The sequence below is a fragment of the Pezoporus wallicus genome, unplaced genomic scaffold (assembly GCF_028554395.1).
Source record: "Pezoporus wallicus isolate ANWC-B61680 ecotype Strahan unplaced genomic scaffold, APGP_CSIRO_Pwel_v1 contig_6597, whole genome shotgun sequence".
Taxonomy (NCBI): Eukaryota; Metazoa; Chordata; class Aves; order Psittaciformes; family Psittacidae; genus Pezoporus; species Pezoporus wallicus.
The window spans coordinates 474,557-494,084 of NW_026635331.1; the positions used below are offsets into that span (position 1 = coordinate 474,557).

General features: G+C 41.8%; 1 protein-coding gene across 4 annotated transcripts in view; it reads right to left on the minus strand.

The window, feature by feature from the left end:
• The window catches only part of MGAT4D (MGAT4 family member D), a 41,052-nt gene that overhangs the window by 21,262 nt on the left and 262 nt on the right, over positions 1-19,528 (minus strand). For 2 of the 4 annotated variants that reach the window (XM_057419059.1, XM_057419085.1), the window contains exons 1-3: positions 18,693-18,966; positions 4,868-5,029; positions 252-392 (exon numbers count right to left, since the gene is read on the minus strand). In XM_057419059.1, the coding sequence (XP_057275042.1) occupies positions 252-392; positions 4,868-5,029; positions 18,693-18,783 (394 nt within the window). In that variant the 5' untranslated portion in view covers positions 18,784-18,966. Of the gene's footprint in view, positions 1-251; positions 393-4,867; positions 5,030-18,692; positions 18,967-19,528 lie in introns of those variants that run through there. The other 2 variants (XM_057419067.1, XM_057419075.1) reach the window with 2 other exon arrangements.

Sequence of the window (19,528 nt, forward strand, 5' to 3'; positions counted from 1 at the left end):
GTATTTTTTCTCAATTACGACTATTTTTTGTTGATATTTAAAAAGATTTATCAGAATACTTCAGGGTAGAAACTTGAAATTGGGAGGGGTGTGGTAGAAGTCCTTTTGCCATCCCCATTAAAATCCATTCATTTTGGCAGCATTATAAATTTCAGGGGAAAACCCACTCCAAACTTTGAGTATGCTTGATTGTTAGAACTTAATATATAATATAAACACATAGAAAATATAAGCCAAGCTTTATTTCCTACCTCCAGTTCTCTGTTGCCCAAAAATAACATTTGGGAAAACAGCATCTTCATATTCTTGAAGGTGAGGTAGATAGCAGTACATGTTTATAAGATTCACTGGGAGTTTTCTGGTGAAGTTTAACACTTTCCACTTCATATCATCTTAAAGAAATAACACACATATAAAGAGCCAGCAGTGAAGCTTATTATTTAAATTGTTTTCCTCCACTGAATACTATCAGATTACTACGCACACTGTTGATCAATCAGAAGTGTTTCTCTGAAGTGGTTCTGTATCATATGTTGCCCTCCTCTGCTAATAAACTGAGAATGGCCCAGTACAACCCCCCATGCCCCAGGCAATGGTGCAGAGCTCCCTGTGCCTGAACAGCTGTAGGATTGAGCCATCCTGAAACACAGTGAGCAGTTATTTTAAAAGCAACAGGAAAAAAAATACCTTTTTTAATTAAAGGAACACAGATTCTGATTGATAACTTTCTTAATTACTTAACAAACTTAAATGGTTCCCCTAAAATATAACACATGGTGGTCTCAGGGCTCAAACAGAAGTTCTCAGGTTTTAAAATATCCTATGGCAAAAAGGAGAACCAGATCCAGGCCTTTAGAAACTATTTGAAAAGCAAAAGACTGTAGTAGTTAAAAGTAAGAAATATTTTTTCTTTATTATTTTAAAATAAAGATTAAAATAATATTTATTCATGTTGAAATAACTCAAGTGTGACCTTACAAAAATAATCCTATTTTTTTTTTTATATAAGCCTTGTAAAACCCAGATACCATTAATTCACTAATCTATCTTCCTTGCTATAAACATTCCTGAACATTCCAGTGGTGGTAAAAATTCTTCAAATAAATCTAATAAAAAACTTGGAAAAATTAATTCTAAAATAATTATAAAATCAATTATAAAGAAAGTTGTGCTTAATGTAGAGATGATATGCACCATGCAATTTTAACAAAAGTATTTGAATGTATTAAAATTAAGACTATATTTACAAATGTCCTTGGTTCAGCAGTAGCAGTCATTTTTCTCCTTCTTAGTAGCTGGTGCAGTGCTGTGTTTTTCTTAGTCTGAGAACAATGCTGATAACACCAATGTTTAAGCTGTAGCGCTTACCCTGATGAAGGACTTTTCAGACTTTCATGCATTGCCATGAGGGGCACAAGATGCTGGGAGGAAGCAGAGACAGAACACCTGACCCAAGCTAGCCAAAGAGGTATTCCATACTACAGCACGTCATGCCCAGTATATAAACTGTGGCGAGTTACTCAGAAGGGCTAGATTGCTGCTTGGGTCGGGCTGGGTATTGGTCAGTGGGTGGTGAGCAGTTGTATTCTCTTCCCTTGTTATTTCCCTTATCATTATTATTATTGGTGGTAGTAGTAGTGGTTTGTGTTATACCTTAGTTACTGGGCTGTTCTTATCTCAACCCGTGGGAGTTACATTCTTTCATTTCTCCTCCCCATCCCTCCAGGAGCGGGAGGGAGGAAATTACGGGAAAGTGATTGAGCCGCTGCAGGGTTCTGAGTTACCGGCTGGGCTTAAATCGCAGTTCTTTTTGGCACCTAAGGTGGGGCTCGAAGGCTTGAGATAATGACAGATCTGACCAGAGTGTGTCTAATTGTATCTGTGATAAACATTCATTGATCGGGTTAATTATCACTTATTAGGATGTTGATTTATTTGCTCTCAGAGTTGTTGAGCTTGGCCTCAGAGTTTCAGCATGTCATATCTCACTTGCAGCCAGTGTTTGCTGTTTTAACGTTAATCAGCTGGGGGGCCTGAGCCAAGGTTCTTGTTTTGCTGTACTTCATGGTAATGACTTGTAATACAATAGAATCATTGATCATGAGACTGATCCATTATGCATTCTCGGTGTGGTCATCACCTCTATACTTTGGGAGGCATATAATGGGAATTTTTAGCAATTAAACATCTTTTTTTTCCTTTTTGGAGGGTCAACCTATGAAGGAGACATTCCCTCACACTCTCCACTTCCCCTCCAGGCTATTTACAGCAGCACCTAGAGGTTTTGAATATCCTTTAGATACCTTTGAAACTTGCCTGCTTCTTTTGCTGGGAATTGGCATGCTGCTGCAAATAGTGCATGTGCTTTTGCCTACGGCCATACCACCCTGAGAATGCCCAATCTCATCTGATCTGGGAAGCTAGAGCAGGGTCAGGATCAGTTAGTACTTGGGTGGGAGACTGCCTGGGAATCCCGAGCGCTGTAGCTTTTTTTGTCAAAGGACTGTCGTGGTTTAAGCCCAGCCGGTACCTCAGAACCACACAACCACTCCCCCTCTTCTTCCCCCCTGCTCCTGGAAGGATGGGGAGGAGAACTGAAAGACTGTATCTCCCACAGGCTGAAATAAGAACAGTCCAGTAACTAAGGTATAACACAAAACCACTACTGCTATCACCAATGCTGATAATGATAAGGGAAATAACAAGGGGAGAGAATATAAAACTAAAAGGGAAAAAAAAACAATAAGCAAACGTCTGCACAATACAATTGCTCATCAACTGCTGACCAATACCCAGCCTGACTTGAGCGGTGACCTTGGCCTTCTGGGTAACTCCCCCCCAGTTTATACACTAGGCATGATGCGCTGTGGTATGAAATACCCCTTTGGTTAGTTCGGGTCAGGTGCTCTGTCTCTGCTTCCTCTGGTTCCTTGTGCCCCTCCTTACTGGCAGAGCATGAGAGACTGAAAAGTCCTTGATCAGAGTACACACTATTGAGCAGCAAATAAAACAACAGTGTGTTATCAGCACTGTTCTCAGACTAAAGTAAAAAAGACAGCACTGCACCAGCTACTAGGAAGGAGAAAAATAACTGTTACAGCTGAAACCAGGACAACAAAGAATAGCAAATGATCTTTCTCATCATTAAGAAAACTGCTTGGAAACAGAACTGAAGATCACTCCAGACTTTATTTACCAGCTAAGGCTAAATCTTGCTTTTCTGCCACTGGCATCATATGGCTCTTGCACTAGAATTTTGTCTGTCATTCTCTCTTGCTGACTTTTTCTGTATCCTACTAGCTACTGCAACACGTGTGTCTTCATGCCCCAAATGAAAAGTATACCTCCTATGAATTTATCTGTGGTAATTCATACTTCAATGGGTGTCTCCTCCAGACACTTTATCTGTTGTACAAAGACGCTGGTGCTAGGGCATTGCTGATATCAGAACACTGCCTCAACTAGTTTTAGCCAACAAAATCACATTGACAGCCTATCTTGCAGGTAGTTTATTAATAATCTGAAGGAAATGTGAATGCTTGTAAGTGATGTCAATTAAAAGAAAACCTTTGAGGAGGGTTTCTCTGATTTTATTCGGTTTAAGACAGACACCAACATGCAGTTAAGTTTACTCTGATGACCTGGCTTCTTCCCATTGTTTAATTAAACTTCTTTTTTACTAAAAAATATATTAGCTCCTTGCCTTACAGATTGTTGTACATCCCCATCTATCTGATCTATCTGTACATTGTAGTTGCATACAATAGCTTAGACTATTTGATTCTGTCCTCTAAAAGGAGTGATACAGTAGTGCAGGATCTGACTTCCTCCCTTTTAGCTGGAAGAGCTACTTCCCCGGGGGAGAGAAGGAAAAGTAGAATAGGCATCTCTGTGCTTGTTGTGAGGCATTCCACAACACCCCTAAGAGTCTAGATGCTACTGAAAACTACTTTTAAAAAATTCTTATTTGCATTCTGTACTGTGAGCTGGTATCAGATTAAAACAGGGAATTAACAAGGACTTTTAGAGGGGAAGAAGGAACAAGGTGCTTTCCTGCCTTGTGTAGTCAGCTTTGTTTCTTAGACTGTTCTTCTTTTTGTCTGTTTATTCAATACTAATTCAGTGGGACTGTTCAGATGCACCTAAACAAATCCTTGAGTGTTGGCAGGGTTATGGTCTTACAAGGTTTAGAATACGGACCATGTTGTCAGCCACCAGTCACCCCACATACTGTGGACAAAGGCTATATCTAGCCAGCAAGACCTCATGGGACTTCTTAGCTCCTGGATCAGGCAAGCACCCAGCTGTATGCGGTCTGTATGCCTGCTGAGACGAGACTGTGCACCCAGCACACACACCTTAGTGCCTGGGGTCCACTGGCAGGATGAGCACTCATGGCCAAGAAGGCCCCCCACAAATGTCACTCCACCTAGACAGGAGGGACACCAGGACATCTGAAGAGGTGTACCTGCCTTCCAGGTTAGACACAGCCCTAGTATTTATCAAGGTGTAGTGTCATAGTAGGAGCCGTTAAAATTAGCTTATTCAGTGCTCTGCAGCTGGCAGTAAAAGAGGGATAAGCATTGTAAGAAACATGATTAGCAATATGTACAGCTTTGCCATTATGACCGCACTGCAATCTATTGTGTCCCCTTTTTTTCCCCTCATTTGGTTACTAACTGATCCTATTTAAAGAGGGGCTACAGATTACTTTCCCACCCTTTTAAAAAGTAGATACTTCTGCCTAATGCTAATATAATCAAATCAATGATTTTCCTCCCCACACTGGTGATAAACACAAAATCATAGAAACACGAACACATAAAACTTTGAACAGTTAACACAGTACATTTTTATACACACAAACCTGTATGATTTGTTGTCAAGTTCATTCTTTTTGCAACTACGCGTTTAATTTCATCTAAGGCACTGCTCAGTTCCTGTGATCTTTTCTTATTCTCCTTTTCAGCATACAATAGTCTTTGCCGAAGTTCCAGAAACTGGTTTTGGTACATGTCCAAGTCATTTTCTGCAATGAGAACACAGTATCTTTACAATGTGGTGAACTATATGATGGAATAAAGAGAAAGTTTAAGAACAGGAGACAGTCTAGAAGAAGACACAACCAGCAATGTGTAAACAATAATAAAAGAGACCACTCAAAATTTTTGCATGGAATGAAGAAGTCTGGAAGAGTATTAAGTAGCAGAACTTACGTACTACAGCTGGGTAAAGGCTTGCAACAGAAGAAAAGAACAATATGACATCCATAATACGGAAAAAGTCAGGGGAAGACTATGAGGTGCAGGGGAAGGTGCTTTCCAGTAAAGCCAACAAAATTCTTCACTAAGCGACAAATCTTGATGACCTTTGTCACACTAAAGGGTGTAATCATTTAATGTTTTATCTTATGTATAAAACACTAAGATTAAAGCATAAGTATCCTCATCTATGAATAAAAAAGTGTCTGAAGTATATTAAGAACTATTAGTAAAGATGGTTATTTGAACTTGTGGATATATTTAATTAGAGAATAAGTGAAACTGCTCTGTATTGAATGATCCCTTCATAATATATAGCCTACCTTTGATTAAATAGTCTAGAATTGTATCAATATTAGAAACACTGTGCTCTCAGTCACGGTTATCAGACCTTCTGCTGTTCTGCATAGTATTCTAGGGTAGCATCAATCTTTCGTTTGTAGGATAGCCATTTTCCTAAGAAGCCAGTATTGTCAGAACTTCTGAAGTTATTAACAGATGATGCACAAGACTTATATCTGTTAGTGCCTCCACTGCCTCATTGCCACATGAATAAAAGACTGTTAGACATAGAATAGAATCATAGAATCGTTAGGGTTGGAAAGGACCTTAAGATCATCTAGTTCCAACACCCCTGCCGTGGGCAGGGACACCCTACGCTAAATCATATCACCCAAGGCCTCATCCAACCTGGTCCTGAACACTGCCAGGGATGGAGCATTCACAACCTCCCTGGGCAACCCATTCCAGTGTCTCACCACCCTAACAGGAAAGAATTTCCTTCTTATATCCAACCTAAACTTCCCCTGTTTAAGTTTTAACCCGTTACCCCTTGTCCTGTCACTGCAGTCCCTAATGAAGAGTCCCTCTCCAGCATCCCTATAGGCCCCCTTCAGATACTGGAAGGCTGCTATGAGGTCTCCACGCAGCCTTCTCTTCTCCAGGCTGAACAGCCCCAACTTTCTCAGCTTCTCTTCATATGGGAGCTGCTCCAGTCCCCTGATCATCCTCGTGGCCCTTCTCTGGACTTGTTCCAACCGCTCCATGTCCTTTTTATGTTGAGGACACCAGAACTGCACACAATACTCCAGGTGAGGTCTCACAAGAGCAGAGGAGAGGGGCAGGATCACCTACTTTGACCTGCTGGTCACGCTCCTTTTGATGCAGTCCAGGATACGGTTGGCTTTCTGGGCTGCAAGCGCACACTGAAGCCAGCTCATGTTCATTTTCTCATCAACCAACACCCCCAAGTCTATCTCTGCAGGGCTGCTTTGAATCTCTTCTCTGCCCAACCTGTAGCTGTACCTGGGATTGCTCCGACCCAGGTATAGGACCTCGCACTTGGCATGGTTAAACTTCATGAGGTTGGCATCAGCCCACCTCACAAGTGTGTCAAGGTCCCTCTGGATGGCATTCCTTCCCTCCAGGGTATTAACCAAACCACACAGCTTGGTGTCATTGGCAAACTTGCTGAGGGCACACTCAATCCCACTGTCCATGTCAGCAACAAAGGTGCTGAACAAGACCGGTCCCAACACTGATCCCTGAGGGATGCCACTCGTTACTGGTCTCCAGCTGGACATTGAGCCACTGACCACAACTCTTTGTGTGCAGTCATCCAGCCAGTTCTTTATCCACCGAGTGGTCCTCCTATCAAATTGATGTCTCTCCAATTTAGAGACAAGGATGTCATGTGGGACAGTGTCGAATGCTTTACATAAGTCCAGGTAGATGACATCAACTGCTCTACCCCTGTCCATCAGTTCTGTAGCCCCATCATAGAAGGCCACCAAATTGGTCAGGCAGGATTTCCCCTTAGTGAAGCCATGCTGGCTGTCACCAAGCACCTTGTTGTTTTTCATGTGCCTTTGCATGCCTTCCAGGAGAATCTGCTCCAAGATTTTGCCAGGTACAGAGGTGAGACTGACTGGCCTGTAATTCCCTGGGTCATCCATTTTCCCCTTCTTGAAAATGGGGGTTATATTTCCCTTTTTCCAGTCATCGGGAACTTCACCTGACTGCCATGATTTCTCAAATATGATGGCCAGCAGCTTCGCAACTTCATTTGCAGCTCCTTCAGGACCTGCAGATGGATCTCATCAGGACCCATGGACTTGTGCACGTTCAGATTTTTAAGATGGTCTCGAACCAGTTCCTCTCCTACAGTGGGGGCAAGGTCTTCATTCTCACCGTCCCTGCGTCTGCCTTTCAAGACTTGGGTGGTTTGGTCAGAGCCTTTGCCAGTGAAGACCGAGGCAAAGAAGTCATTCAGAACCTCAGCCTTCTCCAAATCCTGTGTAGCCAGTTCTCCTGAGAGCTTCCTGAGGGGGCCTACATTCTCCCTAGTCTCTTTTTTATTTGCAATGTACCTGTAGAATCCCTTCCTGTTATCTTTAATACCTCTAGCTAAGTTTAATTCTAACTGAGCCTTAGCTTTCCTAACCTGGTCCCTAGCTTCTCAGACAACATCCCTGTACTCTTCCCAGGCCGCCTGTCCTTGCTTCCACTTATTATAAGCCTCTTTTTTCAATTGAATTTTCCCCAGGAGCTCCTTATCCATCCAAGGAGGTCTCCTGGCCCTCCTGCTGCACTTCCTTCTGGTTGGGATGCAACACTCCTGAGCTTGCAGCAGTCTTGGGCCCTTCTGCCCTCTAGGGCTGTATCTCATGGAACCTTCCGAAGCAGGTTCCTGAAAAGGCCAAAGTCTGCTCTTTTGAAGTCCAGGGCAGTGAGCTTGCTGCACGCTCTTCTCACTGTCCTGAGGATCTCAAATTCCAGCATCTCATGATCGCTGCATCCAAGGCTGCCCTGGAGAGTCACATTTCCAAGGAGCCCTTCCCTGCTGGTGAGCACGAGGTCAAGCATGGCATCTCTCCTTGTCGGCTCCTCTATTACTTGCAGAAGGAAGTTGTCTTCTACACAATCGAGGAACCTCCTGGATTGCTTGTGCCGGGCCGTACCGTCCCTCCAACAGATGTCAGGGTGGTTGAAGTCCCCCATGAGAACAAGGGCCTGCGAGCGTGAGGCTTTTCCTATCTGTCTATGGAGTGCTTCATCTGCAGGTTCTCCTTGATCAGGCGGTCTGTAACAGATCCCCACAGTAATGTCTCCCATAGCTATATTCCCTTTAACCCTGACCCACAAACTCTCTGTGGACTGCTCACCTGTCCCCAGACAGAGTTCCATACTCTCCAGCCTATCCCTAACATAAAGGGCAACTCCCCCTCCCTACCTGCCAGGCCTGTCTTTCCTAAAGAGCCCGTAACCTTCCATTCCAACACTCCAGTCATAGGAACCATCCCACCACGTTTCTGTAATGCCTATTATATCATACCCCCATAGATGTGCTCACATCTTTAATTCCTCTTGTTTGTTCCCCATGCTACGGGCATTTGTACAGAGGCATCTGAGCAGAGCTCCAAATGAAGCCAGCTCATTGGCTGGAGCGTCTGGGATATCTCTACATTGCTCCAAGCATTTATTATAGGTTCTGGCAACTGACTGGGTGTGTTGGAATGGAATGATGCCCCCCTCCCCCAACACATCTAGTGTTAAAATGAATATAATAAGGCAACACTTCAGTAATGTCACCTGCTTTGCAATAGGAAGTAAAGAAAGTAGAGGGCAAAAGGGGGCTTCTATTTCATTTTGAAGTGTTTTGTAATGATGCTTATTTTGTTTTTCTTTGGTTTTGTTTGGGTGTTTTGTTGGTTTTTTTGTTTGTTGTTGGGTTGTTTGGTTTTTTTTGTGGTTTTTTTTTTCATTAAATGCTGTTATTTAGACACTTCTCCCATTCTATCTGTGGACTGCTGAGTCCCATCTGTGGCAGGACTAATTTTCTGGGACCCACCATTGTCTCTCAGCAAAAGTGAATTCCTGGGAATTCTAGCATATAAAAGAGACTGCAAAATAAGCAGGAAATACAAATTGGTGAGGATCTGCAGAGGCATTTCAAACTGGAATTAATTTTTATTTTGGACAAATGTTTGTGTTTGGTTTTTTTTTAATTTACAATAAACACAAGTCCTTAATTTAATCAATATATGTGTGGTTGGAAGAGCCTGAAATTTAAACCATCTAAGAAGAAAGTAGTTTAAAAAAGAAGTGAACATGTGAGCTGTATTATTATTATTGCTCTCATTAAATTATCAAGTGTGTTTAGTAAAATGCCTATAAAATGAATGCTTCCTAAAATTTTCTGATAGTCTTAAAAATGTTTTACTTGCAAGAAAGGCATTCCTATCTAGAAGTATTCTCTACTGTGCAGCTATGAATGTAAATTTAACATTGGTAAAAGGAGGGGGAAACTGGATTATTTCAGCTGCATGCAACAAGAAAGTTCTACTTTACTGAAGCAGGCTTCCCTAAAAAATAGTTGGAGAATAAATAAAGGAATGTTCAATGTAATGCAGAGTGCATCTTTTAACAGCTTCAGGGGAAAGGTTAAAATAGATTTCCAACACAAATCTTTCAGGAAGCATCAAGCTGCAGAGCTAGAACCCAAACAAGCTAAATCATTGGAGCACGTAAGGAAGATCCCTTTCATCAACTACTATGTAGGAATATATCGGCTTATGCTTTTCTTTTGCAGCTGTTTCTAACACTATAGTCCAACCTTTTTTTTTTTTTTTTTTGCTTTAGAATGTATATGAATAAAAGAGCAACAGAAGGCTTAAGCTGATTTAGGTGACTGACAGACATTAATCATACTGTTTTCATAGCAAGAAAGTGATTCCAAATAGGGCATCAATGCAAATAAATATGGCAGAGATTTATCTTGCCATTCCATGACAAATTCAGAGGTATTAACTAAAGCTATAGTAAGAGATGTGCATTTTTTTTTTAATGTTCCAATTACCTTTATTAGGAGTTAGATAATAGGAAGTGCCCAGAAAAAGTGGAGGTTTAACCTGCAGTAAAGTTCCATGTGCTCCTGGGAAGATGCAAACAACAAAGTGTTGTTCCATTGACACTTCCAGTTCTGTAACAACGTAAGATTTTACTAAACCAAACTAAAATTCCCCTTGGTACAACTACATTATAGGATAATCAGTAAAGAAATTGCGCATGAAGAATAGTAGACTCTCTCTTTACAATTCTTTCAGCTATCTATCGTCAGTGTGATTCTAAACTGTCAGTGTCACCACTGGACTGACATTTTTGCAACCACCAAGTAACTGTAGTTTTATTTGCTTACTTATGGGTAAGCCTACCAAAATAATCATAGACCTCTGACAAATATAAAAGGTCAAGACTCCGCTGTCACTCAGTGCACCCAAAGAAGCTGGTATTCATAAATGGTCTTATCTACTTCTTCAGACGAGAAAATGGAAACCACATTTTTGAGACTTAGAGAATTGAAGCCTCTGATCCGTTAGTAGAACAAGACACTTAGTACTATGGCTTATCTTATTCAATTCTGACAGCTGGAGAAGCAAGGGTTGGACAGAAGGAACACAGCATTCACTCACCCTTAGTGAAGACTGAGTTTGTTATTATAAACATATATAATTCAAAATAAAACATGAAATGTTCCAAGTGTTAGAGCATATGTAAATGAGTGATATTAACTATTAGCAAACCTTTGGCAAAAAATGTGTGTTTGGACAGCAGTACTGAACTTCGTATGTTTTGCTGTGCAGTAAGGTACTGTCATGAATAGTATTCATTACTGATATAATTGTAGCAAGCTAAGAAGACAGAATTAGAAGCATTATGAAGCTAAATACTCTCAATGATTAACTGGTCATTAAGTTAAGTGGATTTGCATGTGTGTGGAAAGTGTGGCTTGAAGTATCTAAGGATCTGCACAGAACTAGACCACTGGCTTCCAGTAGCTTGCTTGGAAACAAGCAGACAGGGTCCTTCAGCAAACATAGCTCACTCTGGCAAGGAGGGACAGGAGAAAAGAGCTTCATGAAACACTGTCCACAGTAACAGCCTGACTTGGCAACACCTTAGCTACCAGTGGTTCTGTCAGCAATAGGGAGTGTCAGAATAAAACTGGAAAAAAGCAAGATGAGGAGTTATGGCAAAACTACAGAAAGTTAATGAAGATAAAAGGTGAGCTGAAGATGATTCACTCTGCCAGGTTAAGGAAACCTACCAGGAAATTTCCATGGGGTTACACTGGCTACAAACCAGGAGAGTTAAAAAAACCCAAAACAAACCAACCACCAAACAGACACAGCAACAGTATTTAAAACTTCTGCAACAAGTTATCAGCTCTACTACAGCATTTCAGCTGTTTGGTACACATTGCCATAGATACTTATGGCTACTGTAATTCTAAGATGGCAATACTTAAAATGGTTTTAAATGTGATCTTGTTTTATCTCCTAATAGATATAGATGTATATATAATTTTATGCACCAGGAACTGAAACTGTTTAGAGACAATACTAATCTCTGAAGTAAACACTCATTCTGAAAGTCAACCGATTATTTCTCTTCGCTCCATGCACAAGTACTTCCTATTCATAAATGCTTCCAGTTTTATTAACGGTTGATTTCTGGCAATATCTAAGAGTGTCTGAGGAACAATTCATTACTATCTCCTCCTAGCATTCAAAGAAAAAAGAGAATAAAAGGAAATCTGGGAGTGGCAGAGAGAAGAAAACGCCCTAAAAACTAGCAGTGACTCTGGTACCTGTTTCTTGATACTGCTTATCATACCTGGAGACACTTTCTTTTAGAAACTGAACTTTGGTTAATGCCCGCCTTAAAAGAAACTATATAAGCCACTAACTGCAAAAGATCTTGTCATACTCTGCACTTGGAACCACTGCTTGCTGTTCAGGTTAATGAAGCATGTTAAACCACTGATGCGTGCATTGCACCAATAACTGTGGTAGTCTATTATCTTCCCATAACTGATCTAAAATACAGAGACTTCACTAAATCTTGTTACATGCTTTGCAAGCTCAGGTTTTGTTCTCTCAGAGCAAGGAGGAAAAGAAAATCCCCCAAACAATGCCTCTGTCCTAGTTCAGAACAGCCAGTTCTTATGCAAACACCATTCAACAATGTGCTAAAGTCTAAGGGTATTTAAGCACCTTTCCAGGTTAAAGACACCTTCCTGAATTTGTGTATTTTTTTTTCTTGGTAGCATTATAGCACAGAATTGTTCACGTCTCCCAACAGGTTAGAGGCAGCCAAGAAAAACTATCAAAAATACAAAAGCTGCTTCACCTGCACTGAATACATTCACCCATTATGTTTAATGTTCATCAGAACTGGGGTGGCTTCAATGGTTGAACTTTAAGAGTAGGACACTGCATGTCTTAATGTGGATCTTAAATCTTCAGGAGCCTCTGAAGTCAGTCAGTGGTCAGGTTGGTTTATTTTACACAGCTGAAGAGGGCAGGTTAAGTGACCAAGTTAAGAAGCTTCTAATTGTTTCCACTCATCTGTCCTGTCCATGCTTTGATGGCAACTGAGCTGCAGAGCTTATTGCTATGGCGAATGGTGAAGGCTGTAAGTAGGAGGAGAAAGATTGATTTCAGCCAGACACAATTCTCAGCCGGATGGCTGAAACGTGGCCTGGCCATGACACAGTAGTATCAAATGTGCAGGCTCAGGAAGCCAAAGCACAGGGATTAACATGCAGTGAAGACTATCTCACCATGTTTTCACAGCCCTCAATGTAGGCTTCCACGCAAGCAGAGGAACCAGGAAGCAGTAGGTTCTGCCAGTGTGCCTACTTGTCTTTGACAGTATCCACATCAGAAGCTTCAAGATAGTGGAGGCCAGGGGAGGGACGCTGCATTAACCAAGTGACACCAAGGAAAAGCAGTGTGACAGCAATTTCAGGGGTAGAAATACGGGTTCCTCTGTGCCCATACAGAGGATATATTAGGAATAGAATTAGAATTGCTTTCCAGTATTAAAATGAACCAACAAACACCTTAAAAAGTTAAAAGCAGTTCAAAGTTAATAACTGAGTTTAAAACACATTGTCATATAACGAACATGGACTTGCTATTGGGTTTGGCATAGAATGCTTTTTACTGAAGGATTTACACACTTCAGTATTTTACTGAATATACATAAGCAAACTTGTCTCACAGCAAATACAACTTAAGTTCTAATGATATCTTCTTAAAGGTTGACCAACAATTCTCATATTAGATTCGAGTCTTTTCCTGTACTAGAATGTAGTGAAAAGTGATCTCAAAGCATTCAGTCAGAACATCACTGTTTCCCATATAACACTGCTTTTCTATATAAGCAATAGCGTTATGTGAGAAAATACATAAATTAAATGGATGTTGCATGGTGTTTGCCCATAAGTGGTATATTTCAGTTTTAATATAGTGATGTTAGTATAATAGTTCTTAATAGCAGTGGAAAATTCTGTTTTAAATATGGCCTTTATCAGAAAAATAAAAAGTACTCATTCACTTCAAGCAATGGTTATTACATCATTCTGGTTAGTTTTAAGATATTTTTACTGTTCTGCCTGATGTAGCAACAATCACTTATTTATACACACTTATAATTAAATACCTAGCCACTAACTTATGTCTGGATAAAACTGTTCCTCAAGACTCTATGTGTAACATTAGAGAAGTGTGAAGGTCATATGTTTGCACTTGCTTAAGTACAGCTTGCGATGAGCCGCTGCACAGCAAACAAAGACAGGTCTGAAATGTTCCCTATCCCTTTCTCTACAAAAAACAACAGTAACTAGTCTCATCTTGTACCTGAATCTTTATAGGATTTATGACTCAGTTCCTCTGCTTTTGAGGACAAGGCAGCAACTATTCTGCCTGAAGTAACTGTAAGAAGCAGCAGTGTCTTAGTTTAGTAAATTACACATTTAAAAGCCAGTAAAACTATTGAGCTTTTGTAAGTCTTGGATATGAATTTTGAAATAAATGTGGAATCAGTAAGTACTTAGTCTTAAGTCCTATTTGAGGCTGTTGTATGGTTGTTTTTTTTAAAAACCTAAATGCAGAACTATACAAAGAAACTAAGTAAGCAATCAGTGGACTGGAGAAACTCTTCCTTTACCATGCTGTGCATTTTGGCCACATCCTGACTGCGTGTTGGGGCAAAACCTGCATGTGCCTTAACCTCTGCATGCTCTCAGTTCCACTAGAAGGAAACACACGCATGAAGGCAAGCAGGGAAGAGGTAGCCTACCAGTCAGCTTGGACAGCTGGGGAAAATGCTTAAACACAGTCTAGCAGACCTGGAGCAGGCAGGAAAATTGGCTCCTGCATGTTCATAAATCTGGATAGACTGTACTGGCTGAAATAAGAACGGTGTAATTCAAGACTCCTCACCAATCTGTCAATTTGCCACTATTTCATTACAGCTTTGAGCCAGAGTGTGCCAGTTGAGTCTGGACAGGAAACCTGCAAAGAACTCCATCACAAACGACAGAATCTCCTGGGGACCTGTGCTTGGGTGCACAGCTGGAGCAGGGCTTGGCCAGCTGAAGCAAAGCATCACACAGTGGGCAAATGATTACTGGAAATAAATGTGTCATCAGCTCTTTGGTCTAGTGTGTGCATTACTATGTCTCAACTGCAAAACATACTTTCATCAGAAATACATTTTTAACCCTTTGTACCCCTTTTCCGGATGAAAACCTTCGTGAAACAATAAAAAAATGTAGTATGTTAAACAATTTGCTAAACCTCAAATATATATCTGTGAATGCGATCAAGTATGAACAGTTTCTCTTCTTCACCCCATCTAAACCAAATAACTAAACAAATGTGGGTTTTGCAATATTTGACTCAACATGTATATATTAACATGCTTAGGTGCTTGTGACATCATACTTTAGCATCACTTCCTCCTAACTTCCAGACAAAGCATAGTTTTTATTTACCTGGATAAAGTAACCCACAAATTTAGGTGAAGAGGGCAGCAATCTATTACAAGTGAATTCAAAGTGATCTAATCTTATAACCCTTACAGCAACATGAAGAAGCACTGCAATGTGAGATGAGCTGATTTACCGTATTGCTGGGACTTCTAGAAATGCACTGTCATGCAGCCAAAGTTTCTTTTTATTCAGGAATAGTGTTTTCTCTGAAGAAATTTTATGTCAGTTCATAATGAGTTTATAATGCAGCCTTGAATTCTCCTTTACTCTTTTTCAAGTGAGGGAAAAGAATAAAATTGCTACCTCCTGACATTTACCTTCATATTTTCCTCTCTACCTTCTTGTTGATTAATATTTACATGGAAAATAGTAGGTGAAACTGTGTGAGAAAAACACTACATGTATTGTAAGTTGTATACTACTTTCCAGAAGAACAAATCTGTATGAAGAGGATTTATATGAGAGCAAATACTTTTGGTCAGGTGGACTGTAAGTAGATTGTAACTCAGTTTTACAACAGTAGGAACAGCTACATCATACTGACAACAGCCTTTCCTATCCTCAGATACAAACTTTGCTTCAGACAGGTTTTGCTTAGGGCCCAGTGAGGGACCAAAAAGCTCACAGCAAAACCACGCGGGACATGGAACAGGTATTGCTACAGTAGTCCATCTGATTACTTCCAAATAGCAGCCTGTGTTTGCAAAGACTCTAGATGATGTTGATGGAATCACCACACAAGTTTAGGCAGACAGTATCAGATTTTGCTGAAGACATGGTGATTAGCAACTATCTCTGCAACTACTTTCATATCTTTTTTTGGCCACAAAAATATCAGCTTATTTAAAATGAAACCTCCACTTATATTTCTAAAGCAATAAGAAGGGTGACTATGAAAATCTTTGAAAGGATAGTCAAAATATATATGATATTATTCTTCACTATGAGGGGGGTGAGGCACTGGACAGGTTGCCCAGAGAAGCTGTGGATTCTGCATTCCTGACAGTGTCCAAAAGGCCAGGCTGGATGGGGGTTTGAGCAACCTGGTCTAGTGTAAGGTGTCCCTGCCCATGGCAGGGAGGATTGGAACTGGATGATCTTAAGGTCCCTTCCAACCCAAACCACTCTATGATTCTACGATTACTGACAACAGCTGAAGTCTAGTGACTTTGGTAGATTCTGAACTTTCAGTTTTAAGAGCATGAGAGATGCAGGAGCATCTTCCCTACCATGCCAGTTCAAGTTACCTGAACTCGAGTTAAGTCTCACAACTGGAAGTCAACACTCAGGCTCCACCAAGTAGTTAGAAGTAGTACCAAACAGCCAATTATTTACTGCTGTTACTGACAGCAAATACATTTTTACCCAAATCCTTAAGCTAGCTAGCCCTTTAGTATAAGGATTTTAAAGGTCACAGGCTTCAGCTATTGATTTTTATATGCACAGAAACTGGGACAGAGCCAATACCTGATTTACACTTGGACCTAGTACTCAAGGGCTGAAAGGCCCTGAAACTGAAGACAAACCAAACAACGCTTTACAGGACTATTATACACTTTTCATAATATGGAAGTACTTAAGACCACTAGTCTTGAGCTAGGATGCCCTGTCCTAGTTGTACAACAAACAAAAAAAGGTTATTTGCTATCCCAATGTCACTACAATCCAAGAAACAATAACTGGATAGAAATCAGAAGGAATACAGCAGACTACTGCTGCTTAATGCAATATGCTGCAGTCAAAGATCAAGAGCAGCCTAAATGTTTTAATGGGCAAAGCAGAGAAAGAAGCTAAATTAAGAGGAGATTTAACAAATGCGTGGAAGAAAATTAGCCAGAGAACAGCATTTGAGTGAAAGAGATGGGAGCTGACAAGCTGTAACAGTACTTGACCTCTCACTAACAGGTGGGATAAGTGAAAAGGGCATTAGAAGAGAAAACGACATGGTTTGACATGCGAGAATATTGGGCACTCCTGTTGTGCTCTAGGCATGTCAGTGAAAATACTCATTCCACAACATGGAAGGGAAGAAGAGAGGTTTAACAATATTTAAGCACAGGTATCTACCTGCTTTCAGTCAAAAAGATTAACTTGAAACCACCTTCTTAATTAGATGTTCTGTAACAATAGAGCATTAGTTGATTTGCTCCCAGTGCTTCTCTGTGGAAAAAGGTAACAACATACATTCTTGGTATGTTGGTACGTTCTTGGGTTTTTCTCAGAGGGTAGAAGCTTCTAACACTATTCAGAAGCAAAGACTATCTTTCCAGCAATATAAGCTTAATACAAAAATCATTCACCACATGCTGTTATCTCCTCCATTAGTTTCTAGTATCAACTCTTATTTACATATTTGTGAGATTTATCAAGCTTACAAGAGAATGTGGTTCTGAAGACTACATATTGACATTTGTAACGGCTTAAAGTTTGTTCAGAAACCAGGTGCTAATAATAATAATTAGGAAAATTATATCACCTGAAAGGAATTGGTTATTCTGTTTCCTGTGGAGGAGGAGATAGCTGTAGAAAAAGTTAAAACAACATATATAGCACCACAACATGTACTAACCCTCCACCAAAAAAGACAAAATAAAACCCAAATCAAAACATCCTTGCATGGAACACCAGCAGAGAAAGGCCAAAAAGAAAGGGGAATGAAAAGGAATTTCAGGAACAAGGAATCACAAGAAACATGGTGCCAGGGGTGGTAACTACAGATGGGACACATGTTTTCATTCTATATCTCTTGGATCTTAGTTTCTTAACACACACCCTGCCTTTGCTTCTGTTTCTCCTTCCCCACTCCCAGCAGGACTGCCACCAAGAAAAAGTGTTGTAAGATAACCATACAGTCGACGAGAAATTATGAAAGCAAGAGGGCCAGCACTGCCTTTACTCAATATTCTGTTGTGGTGCCAAGATCTCTATTACCACTTCTATCTGTTACAGAAATAAATAATACAAATAAATTAACAGCTAGGCGGGGTTCTGCCCTCATCCTACGAATTGCTAATTGGCTTATTCTAATTCTACAGCATCTATAAAACCCGACCTTTTTCAAAGGTGCATATGGGAAGCATTTAGAGATCGCCTCTCTGCCTCACCCAGAGCTGTCACATAACAAACCACGTTTGCGGACCTCAGAGGTACTGTTTGGAGAGATCTCGCTTATTTTTGGAAAATAGCATCAGTTTTATTTTTTCTGAGAATCTTAGACATGGCTTTTCATAGAACTATCTAGCATGTGCCACCTGCATAACCTATGAAAGAGACACAAGTAATTTTAAGGTTTAGAAATGAAACTATTAAAAAGTCGGAGACTCAGCCTCTCACACTCCTCTACCAGTCCTCCCTCACTGCCTCTCGTCGCGACGCTGCCGCACGACGGCCTCACTCGCCTCCGCCGTCCCTGACGGGCGGAGGGACCCCGGCCGCTGGGGTAGGGGAACCCAGCGCCACGGTGCCCGGACGGCCCGGCGAGAGGGAGGTGCCGCCGGCCAGCCCTCCCTCCGCTCCCCGACCCGACGGGACGGACGCGAAGGGCTGCTTTCGGCTCGCCTCGGCTGAGCTCGCCCGCCGCTCGCTCTCACCTCGGGCCCCCTGCCACGCCGCGTACCACACCAGGGGGAAGGCACAGCCGAGGCACAGCACCGTCAGGAGCCGGCCGTGACGGAGCCGCATCTCCCGACGGAACGCTGCCCTCACGGACCCAGCCGCGGCTCTGACGCCCGAACGCCACCTTCACCCGGGCAACTGCTGACCGGGCGTGTCCGCACCACGGCAACCTGCCCGCCCCCCGCGCCGAGACGGGCCGGGACACGGGCACGTCCTCCCGACACCCCACTTCCCGACGGCAGTGCCGCCGTGCCTTCCCCTTTCACGGCCGTCGGGAGGGACCCGCTCCTCCGGCCGCCGGGGTTCCTCACCAGCGACAGCTGCCCCGTGAAGGAGCGCTCCCATCAGTCCCCGCTGAGCAGCCCCGGGTAGAGCGCAGGCCTCCCGGTGCTAGGAGCCAAACTGGAAAACCTCTTCGCTGCAGCAAGTATAGGCTGTACTTTTACAGCCACGACCGCCTCTTGCCCCACGCCTGGGCAGCTACAGTGTAGCCCAAGTCACACCACCAGAAGGATTATCAGTATTTTGCTCGTTTAAACCCAATGTTTCATTTGTTTGCATATCACTTGTAAGATTCCATCAGGAAGGCAACCTACGGTGTACAGTTAATGCACACACTTAGCACAGTCAGATGAAGAAACAGTTTTTCTGTTCATCTTTAGAGAAAAAGTAGGGAAAGCAGCTGCAAAATCTAACCTGCTGACATCCTGATGTGCACTGGTTAGGATGACATTTTACTTTGGCCATCGTGCCCTGCTTCACACGTGTTTTCCTGACATGGCAGGCACACCTCTTTTTCTGTTTAGATCCT